This window comes from Penaeus monodon, chromosome 1 (assembly GCF_015228065.2).
Source record: "Penaeus monodon isolate SGIC_2016 chromosome 1, NSTDA_Pmon_1, whole genome shotgun sequence".
Taxonomy (NCBI): domain Eukaryota; kingdom Metazoa; phylum Arthropoda; class Malacostraca; order Decapoda; family Penaeidae; genus Penaeus; species Penaeus monodon.
This window is the reverse complement of record NC_051386.1, coordinates 21,274,936-21,284,935: the sequence shown is the minus strand read 5'-3', so window position 1 is coordinate 21,284,935 and position 10,000 is coordinate 21,274,936. Positions and strand designations below refer to the sequence as shown.

Sequence of the window (10,000 nt, the reverse complement as noted above, 5' to 3'; positions counted from 1 at the left end):
TCCCCAATCCACGTTATCAACCTTTTCGATGGATCCCTTTACACAGCGTCGTAATCATCATCCTATAAATACCTTCAGCGAAGCAAATAAAAAATAAAAATAGCAAGATCTATTACAACCATCACTATTTTTATATCATCCCCCCCCCCTTCAATCACAAGCACTCTGCCCTTACACTACCCCCCTCCCACTCCCTTATCTTACTCCTCCTTCCCTACCACCCCCTCCCTCCTGAATCACCCTTCTTCGACCTCCCCCTTCTTCACCCCCTTCCTCTCCCCACCTCCGCCTCCCCTTCCCCTGTCTTCCCTCTTCCGTGGTCCCCCTCCCTCCCCACTTCCCTAACCCCTCCTATTCCCACCACTCTCCCCCTCCTCCATCCTCCCTGTCCCCCCCAGCTCCCCTACTCCTCCGCCCTCCCTCCCCCCCAGCTCCCCTGCCTCTCCGTCCTCCCTCCCCTCCCTGTCCCCTAGCTCCCCTACTCCTCCGCTCTCCTCCCTCTCCTTCATCCTCCCTCCCCCACCTCCCCTTCCTTCATCCTACCCCCACTCTTTCCCCTCCTCCCCTTCTTTCATCCTTCCCCCCCTTGCTCTCCCTCCCTTCTATGCCTGCTTCTGAGTCATACACGGCGGCCACGTGTTCTTCACAAGTGCGCAAACCTCCCATTTCTTTCTTTCTTCCTTACTGCATATACTTACTCCCTGCACTCCCCAGCGCACGTTCTCTCGTTCACTCACGTACGTCTTCACCCACCCAACTCACTGAACTCACTCACTCACTCATTAATTTCCTCACGTTCTCGCACTCACGCACGATACCTGCTCCTCTGCTTGCCTGTCTGACTTGAACTTTGAATGCGTGCTTTCTTGCCCGCCTGCTTGTCTGTGTGTCTGTCTGGTTATCGTCTGACTCACTGGTTCCTTTTTTCGTCTATTTTTTCTTCGTCTGGTTGTTAATTTACCTGTCTGCCTGTTGGTCTGCCTCGCTTGCTTCCACGCCTGGCTGTTGTCCTCGCTAACTTGTTTGTTTACCTGTGTCTTTCTATCATTTGGTCTGCATTCCCGCGCCTGCCTGCTTGTCTAGCCAAACAGACATTTAAATAGCTCGACAGCCAGCTAACCAACCAGACAACTAGCCAACCAGACAGCTAGTCAAACAACCAAGCGTCCAGACAGAAGAGCATCCAGACAACCAGGCAGCCAGACAGACGGCCAGCCAGGCGTCCAACAGCCAAACAACCCAAGCAGCGAGACGATCAATTCCCACGCACACGGAAGACGTAACGCCATTAAATCACAAAAGATCGCGCGTGAATAAACAACGATTTCCGGAAGAGCATGCAGACCAATCACAGGCTTGGAAAACAGGCAACTTAACACATTACCAAACAAGCAAATACATGAACGAACAAACAACTAGAAAAATAAGTAAATCAACAAATACATATATAATAAACAAACGAAAAATAAGTGTCTTCGAGATCTTACAAGTGGTGACACACTTATAAACAAACGTAATTAGATTTCAGTCAACGCTGAGACGACACGAACATTGTCAAGTGGCGCGTAATGTGTCAGCCTCGCAAAGGTTCATTTAATGCTGGAGGAGGAGGAGGAGGAGGAGGAGGAGAGAGGAGAGAGGAGGAGGGGGGGAGGAGGAGGAGGGAGGAGGGGGGGAGGGAGGAGAGGAGGAGGAGGAGGGAGGAGGAGGAGGAGGAGGAGGGGAGGAGGAGGAGGAGGAGAAGAAGGAGGAGGAGGAGAAAGAAGAAGAGGAGAAGAAGGAGGAGGAGGAGGAGAAAGAAGAAAAGGAGGAGAAGAGAAGAAGGAGGAGGAGGAGGAGAAAGAAGAAAAGGAGGAGAAAGAAGAAAAGGAGGAGGAGAAAGAAGAAAAGGAGGAGGAGGAGGAGAAAGAAGAAAAGGAGGAGGAGAAAGAAGAAAAGGAGGAGGAGAAAGGAGAAAAGGAGGAGGAGAAAGAAGAAAAGGAGGAGGAGAAAGAAGAAAAGGAGGAGGAGAAAGAAGAAAAGGAGGAGGAGAAAGAAGAAAAGGAGGAGGAGGAGGAGAAAGAAGAAAAGGAGGAGGAGAAAGAAGAAAAGGAGGAGGAGGAGGAGAAAGAAAGAAAAGGAGGAGGAGGAGGAGAAAGAAGAAAAGGAGGAGGAGAAAGAAGAAAAGGAGGAGGAGGAGGAGGAGGAGAAAGAAGAAAAGGAGGAGGAGGAGAAAGAAGAAAAGGAGGAGGAGGAGGAGGAGGAGGAGGAGGAGGAGGAGGAGGAGGGAGGAAGGAGGAGTAAGAAGAAAGGAGGAGGCAAGGAGGAGGAAGGAGGAGAGAAGGAAAGATGGATAAAGGGAAGAAGGGAATGAGGAGAAAGAGGGAAAGGAACAGGGAGGTAGCAGTAGCAGAACGGAAGGAAGAGGAAGGAGACGGAGAGAGGGAGAAGAGTAGGAGGGAGGAAGAAGAGTAGGGGGGGAGAAGAGTAGGAGGGAGGAAGAAGAGTAGGGGGGGAAGAAGAGTAGGAGGAGAAAGACGACGAAAAAAGTAGAGGACGAAGGGAAAGGAGGGAGGAGAAAGAAGGAAGAACAAAGAGGAGGGAGAAGAAAAACAGAACCAAGAGAGAGGAGGAATGAGAAGCTGAAAAAAAACGAGGAAGGAAAAAGGAGAAAGGGAAAGAAGGAAGAGGAGAAAGGAGAAAAAGATAAAGTAGGAAGAGGGAGAGGAAGAGGAAGGGGAAGAGGAGGAAAGAAGAAGAGTGGGAAGACGTCAGGGATGCGCAGCAATAAAAGGAATTACGGGCAAGAAACAGCTAGCACCTAAGGCGGAGGACGAGAACGTAAACACATCAAGAACTTGCACACTCTCCTTGCAAGGCATGGGAGAGAGAAGCAAATGCAGAGGTGATAGGTAGAGGAGAGGAGAGGGAAAGGAGAGATGGGTGGGGAGAGGAGAGAAGAGGGAAAGGAGAGATGAGTGGGGAGAGGAGAGAAGAGGGAAAGGAGAGATGAGTGGGGAGAGGAGAGAAGAGGGAAAGGAGAGATGAGTGGGGAGAGGAGAGAAGAGGGAAAGGAGAGATGAGTGGGGAGAGGAAAGAGGAGGAGGAGGGATGGAAGTCAGGGAGGGGATGCGGGGAGGGTGATAGGAGATAGGGTGGGGAGGAGGGTGAGAGAATGAGAAGAGAGAGAGAGAGAGAGAGAGAGAGAGAGAGAGAGAGAGAGAGAGAGAGAGAGAGAGAGAGAGAGAGAGAGAGAGAGAGAGAGAGAGAGAGAGCAGGGGGTTGAGAGGATGAGAACAAAGGCACAACTTTCTCCTCTCCTTGCACGCCTCGCTCAGAAAAAAGTGGTTTCATTCAACACGATTCGCCCAAGACGATACCAGTACCAGTTGCATTACCAAGCCGACCCCAATACCACCTTCAGTCCCCGATACAGTACCAGACCACAAGCAGTACCAATGCCCCACACCACCACTGCCACCCGTACCAAACCACTCCACCAAATCCCCCCGTACCACCACTACACCAATACCAGCCTTGGCACCATAAAAAATATACCGTCATCCCCAGATTTCCTCTACCTCCACCTATCGCAGAACCATCACCAGCCCCAAAGTCCAGCCCCCGCGCCGGTACCAATACCAATGCCATGACGCGCTCCCCTCCCCCGCCACAGGCCGAGCGAGGGAAAAGGGCAAGATAAATACTTCTCGCCGCGCGGCCCGCTGCTCCCACGGCCGCCCGGACGCGACTCCTCCTTGCCCACATGTAATTATACGTGTTGCACATTCCCGACACTTAAAACGCACTCTTGCACGCAATCGCACATGATTCTTACTCATTTGATCACTCCCTCCTTCCCTCCCTCCACGTATACATTCTCTCTCTCTCTCTCTCTCTCTCTCTCTCTCTCTCTCTCTCTCTCTCTCTCTCTCTCTCTCTCTCTCTCTCTCTCTCTCTCTCTCCTCCCTTGCTTCCTTCCGCCCTCTCCTCTTCTCTGTCTCCCTCCCTCTCTCCTCCCGTTCTCACAGCAAGTATACACATAAGCAAGCACACGAACGAGCGCACGCACGCATACAACCATACCACTTCCCCCGACCCCCCCCCCCGACCCCCGCCCTCCTCATACGCACCTCGACTCCAAAACTTTCGCCTTTTTTTCTAATCCACACACATCCACGCTGGGCATAAGTCACAGGAAGCGCGCCCAGGGCCTTGACGGAAGTCTGCGAGCGTGTGCAAGCGAGCGAAGAATTTTTGGCGTGGATCTGCGTGCGTGTGAGGGGAAGCGTTTGAGTGTGTGTACGTGTGTATCCGTGGCTGAGTAGTTTAAATGCGTGAGAGGTTATTCAGGCACGAGAGTTTACAATTCTCTCACCAAAGCCGTAACACACAACACAAGTGGGGGGGGACCTATCCCAAAGACACGTGAAACTGAATATTACGCAGTAAAGAGCGAAAACGTTGAGAAGCGAGAAATCAGAGAATTTTCTTATGTAACCCCAACACAGATATATATATATATATATATATATATATATATATATATATATATATATATATATATATATATATAAAGCAATCATGGGAGAAGAGGAAGGGCGCAAGGAAGGAGGGAGGAAGGTGAGAGAGGGAGGGAGAAAGGGAGGGAGGAAGGAGGAGGGAGATGCGAGGTGAGCGAGGAGAGAGGAGGGAGGTAGGAGGAGAGAGAGAAAGGAGGAGGGAGAGGAGGGATATGCAAGGTGAGAGAGGAGGAGGAGGGATATGCAAGGTGAGAGAGGAGGGAGGAGGGAGGAGGGAGAAGAGAGGAGGGAAGAGAGAGAAGAGAGGAGGGAGGTGGGAGGAGAGAGAGGAAGGAGGATAAGATACGAGAAAGGAGAGGGTGAGAAAGAGGGAGAGAGGGGGGGGGGGAGGTCTGCACCGTAACAGTAAATACGGCAACGTCTACAATTTCCACCTGACAACAGCCGGTGAAAATACCCCGTTTGTACAGAGCCATCCCGTGGAACATCAGAATCTCCACTTTTATCCTCGTTTTCATTATTCCTCTCCTCATTGCATCACACAACACCAACACTACCTATGGCCTTAATTACTACACCTTCTTTACCATTTAATACACAAGGCACACTTGACCCCGACTGTGAACGCAACAAAAAAAATCTATTTACGGAAACGGTGATCGCCTTCCCACTACAAAAGAAAGAACTGGATAAAAGGAGAGGGAGAAGGCGGAGGCGGAGGCGGAGGAGGGAGGGAGAAGAGGGGGATGGGGAGGAGGAGGAGAGGGAAGAGGAGGAGGAGGAGGAGGAGGAGGAGGAGGAGGAGGAGGAGGAGGAGGAGGAGGAGGAGGAGGAGGAGGAGGAGGAGGATGGGGGGAGGAGGAGGAGGAGGAGGAGGAAGGGGGAGGAGGAGGAGGAGGAGGAGGAGGAGGAGGAGGAGGAGGAGGAGGAGGAGGGGGAGGAGGAGGAGAGGGGGAGGAGGAGGAGAGGAGGAGGAGGAGAAGAGAAAGAGGAAGAGGAGAGGGAGAAGGAGGAGAGGGAGGAGGAGGAGAGGGAGGAGGAGGAGGAGGAGGAGGAGGAGGAGGAGGAGGAGGAGGAGGAGGAGGAGGAGGGGAGGAGGAGGAGGAGGAGGAGAAGAAGGAGGAGGAGAAGAAGGAGGAGGAGAAGAAGGAGGAGAAGGAGAAGGATAAGAAGAAAATGGAGGAGGAGGAGAATAGAAAGAGTAGAGGGAGGGAGAGACAAACCTTTAAACTCGTACCGAACAAACCACAAACACTTCAAAACAAAGGTATAAACAATAAAAATTATGTAACAGCATAATAATCCCCGCATTGGAGGACGTACCGCTCGCCCGCCTCCCTTCCTCCCTCCCTCCTTCCAGCAGAGTGCGTGTGCGTGTGCGTGTGCGTGTGCGCGCGCGGAGAACGGGCTTGTTTACCCAAGGCGTGAGCGTGAGGGCAGGGCGGGGAGGGGGAGGAGAGCAAGGGGAGAGTAGGAGAGGAAGGCTGGGAAGGGTGGAGAGATGGGGAGAGAGGATGGAGAGGAGGAGAAAAGAGAGTGGAAGGGGGTACAAGAGGAGATGAAAGAAGGGAAGGAAGAAAAGGAGAAGAGAGGGAAAGGGAGAAGAGGATGTAGCAGGAAAAAACCATGGAAAATAGGTGAAGAGAAAAGAGAGAGGAGGGGGATATAACTTACAGAAATAAGAGAAGAGGAAAGAGCGAAGCGAGGCAAAGGGAAGGAGAGAAATCCAAAGAAAATGAATAAAAAACGAAGAAGGGGGAAAAAATAGAAGAAACGCCAAGACATCCACAAACGCTGCTGACAAAGGGAGAGCAACTACCCTCCTCCCCCTCCCCATTACCACCTCCTCTGCCCCCTTAACTCCCCCCTCCCCCCTTACTTCCTTCTTTGCCCCCTTACCCCACCCCGACCCCTACCCTATTCTAACGTAATCCTCCCTTACCCCCACCGCCTTTCAAACCCCACCTCTCCCCTCTCCCGTCTCCCCGATCACCGGGAAAACCCGGATGCGATGTCAATACAAGCGATCCCTCTCCTGCAGGTGACAAACAAGCTGATTTTACCTCCAGCCCGGTTATTTCTGCACAATTTCCTACTTGAGTCTCTCTCAAAAAAAAACTTTCATATGACAAGCAGATGGCCATTAGCTTTTTATATCTGGTAACCTGAATATCTTTTTTTTATATGATCAACATGAGAGAGAGAGAGAAAACATGAGAGAAAGAGAGAATAAAACATGAGAGAAAGAGAGAGGGAGGGAGGGAGGGAAGGGAGGGAGGGAGGGAGGGAGGAGGGGGGGGGGGAGGGAGAGGACGGGAGAGAGAGGAGGGAGAGGGGAGAGAGGGAGAGAGAGAGAGAGAGAGAAGAGAGGAGAGGAGAGAGAGAGAGAGAAGAAGAGAGAGAGAGGAGAGAGAGAGGAGAGATGCAGAGAGGGAGAGAGAGTGTGCAAGAGAGAGAGAGAGAGAGGAGAGAGAGGAGAGAGGAGAGAGGAGAGGAGAGAGAGAGAGAGAGGAGAGAGAGAGAGCATGGAGAGAGAGAGAGCATGAGAGAGAGAGAGAGCATGGAGAGAGAGAGAGAGCATGAGAGAGAGAGAGAGCATGAGAGAGAGAGAGAGAAGAGAGAGAGAGAGAGAGCATGAGAGAGAGAGAGAGAGCATGAGAGAGGAGAGAGAGAGGACATGAGAGAGAGAGAGAGGAGCATGAGAGAGAGAGAGGGGAGCATGAGAGAGAGAGAGAGAGCATGAGAGAGAGAGAGAAGAGCATGAGAGAGAGAGAGAGAGCATGAGAGAGAGAGAGAGAGCATGAGAGAGAGAGAGAGAGCATGAGAGAGAGAGAGAGAGAGGGCATGAGAGAGGAGAGAGAGAGAGAGCATAGAGAGAGAGAGAGAGAGAGATGAGAGAGAGAGGAAGAGAGAGAGCGAAGAAGAGGAGAGAGAGAGAGATAGAGCATGAGAGAGAGAGAGAGATTGAGCATGAGTGAGAGTGAGAGAGAGAGAGCATGAGAGAGAGAGAGAGCATGAAAGAGAGAGAGTGAGAGCATGAGAGAGAGAAGAGAGAGAGCAAGAGAGAGAGGAGAGAGATGAGAGAGGAGAGGAGAGAGAGGAGAGAGAGAGAGAGAGAGGAAAAGAGAGAAGAGAGAGATGAGAGGGAGAGAGAGGAGGAGAGAGGGAGATGAGAGGAGGAGGAGGAGGAGGAGGGAGAGGGAGAGAGAGAGAGGACTAGAGACAGAGGAGGAGAGAGGAGAGACTGGGAGAGAGAGAGAGAGAGAGAGGAGAGAGAAGAGGGAGGGAGAGAGAGAGAGAGAGAGAGAGAGAGAGGAGAGAGAGAGAGAGGGGAGAGAGAGAGGAGGGAGAGAGAGGGAGAGAGAGAGGGGAGAGAGGGGAGAGGAGAGAGAGAGAGAGAGAGAGAGAGAGAGAGACAGAGAGAGACTGCACAAGAGAGAGAGAGAGAGACTGCACGAGAGAGGGAGAGAGAGAGGCACGAGAGAGGGAGAGAGAGACTGCACGAGAGAGAGAGAGAGAGAGAGAGAGAGAGAGAGAGAGCGAGAGAGAGAGAGAGAGAGAGAGAGAGAGAGAGAGAGAGAGAGAGAGAGAGAGAGAGAGAGAGAGAGAGAGAGAGAGAGAGAGAGAGAGAGATAGAGATAGAGATGGTATCAATATCTATATATGCATGTATATATGTAAGAATGGTGATGCTGATTACAATTATTACTCCAACTAGGAAATCACTTTGTTTCTTATGCAGATCTGCTTTGTTTCTTATGCAGACCTGTGTATTATAAATCATAAAATTATAATTTGCAATGTTGAGCATGACATTCTCTGATATTATTACTATCAATGATGAGCATAACTAACAGTATTATTGATGACAGCACGATTTCCTAACAAAATCATACATTAGGCTTGAAAATAAAGACAAAGTACTTTCCTTTATGAATCAGATGACTGATCATTCTATTAATCAGTTAAATCAGTAACAGCTGCACAATACAAGTTGAAAACAATATGCAAAATTAACAAGCTTATACAGTCATCCAGTCTACTAAAGGTTTATAAAAGTGAAATAGAGTTTACACTTCTATATTACCAAATACTACAAAATATATATATTTTTTTTTTGACCCAAATATAGAATGAAACAAATATATATGGAAAAGCCTAAAGAGAGGTTAAAAAAAAAAAGCCCTCTTTGCCGGCAACGTTAAATAACATGTATTGCTGATGGATAATTAGAGATGGATAGATGAAAGACAGATTTACAGACAGGTACATGAGACACAAACAAACCCATACACACACACACAAAAAAAAAAAAAAAAAAAAAAAGAAATTAAGTGGTACTCAAACCTACCTTATCGTGCCTGTCGGAGAGGGGAACGGCGATCCGAAATTGGTTTCTTGGTCAGGAATGTTAATTTTAAGTGGCTGCATTTTGCGTTTGGGGGGAGACGGGACCCTGGCAGGTGGGGGGTCTAAGTCATCTACCAGCGACTGGAACTGAATCTTAATGTTTGTGCTGGGAAAGCGTAGTGTGCATCTGCAAAGAAAACAGAAAGGGACAAGAGTTAGCATGAGGCTTTGGGAAGAGGCCCATTGTTCCTTGTGGATTATTTACTGCAATCTGAATATATTGCATACTTGTACTTTTAACCCTTTGCATTGGGATGCTGGGATGGCATGATATACATAACATATCCACCGTGATTTTGGTTTATTGACTGGTCCCCCCAGGACTTAGTCACCAATGAGCAATTACAAATCTCACTTCTTTATCCTTTCCCTTGATTTTTGGCTTTTTTTTTCAATGCTATTAGTATCTTAGTATATAATCATAATTACAATACCAATAACAATATATATCTTAATAACATCAGAAACAAACAAACAAACAAACACACACAACACACACAACACACACACACACACACACACACACACACACACACACACACACACACACACACACACACACACACACACACACACACACACACACACACACTCGAACTATGCTGTGTCCATGACAATGTGCAAGGAAAATGTAATAATCTAACCATAAACCAAACAAACAATAAAAACTGCCAAACCTGAATATTTACTGTAACCACTAGAAACATCACCGCCACAAACAAAACAAGACCAAAACCACACTTATTCACATTCCCATAATTTCTACCCTCGTATTTTCACCCTGAACATTCCTCTCATTTTGTATAGAATGAACACACTCCACCAACATGACAATCAAAAAAATTCTTTATGCAAGAGCACAATACAACCAGCAGTGATAATACATCACAATGTAGCAGTAACAGTGTCATGTTTTTCAGAGTACAGAACCCTTGTCAATGCATCACACAGCATGCAACTAATTTTTTTTCACTTTCCATTGTATTGGATATCTCATTCTTTGATTTTTATTTTTTTTTTTTTTTTTGGGGGGGAGGGGGCACACCAAGTGCAGATTAGTTTTTTTTTTTTTTTCCTTGAATAATGTT

General features: G+C 48.8%; 1 protein-coding gene across 7 annotated transcripts in view; it reads right to left on the bottom strand.

Annotated features, from left to right (window-relative positions):
* LOC119570263 (forkhead box protein K2-like) overlaps positions 1-10,000 on the bottom strand; it is an 88,843-nt gene that overhangs the window by 57,400 nt on the left and 21,443 nt on the right. For all 7 annotated transcript variants that reach the window (XM_037918099.1, XM_037918251.1, XM_037918174.1 and 4 more), the window contains exon 2: positions 8,854-9,039. In XM_037918099.1, the coding sequence (XP_037774027.1) occupies positions 8,854-9,039 (186 nt within the window). The remainder of the gene's footprint in view (positions 1-8,853; positions 9,040-10,000) is intronic.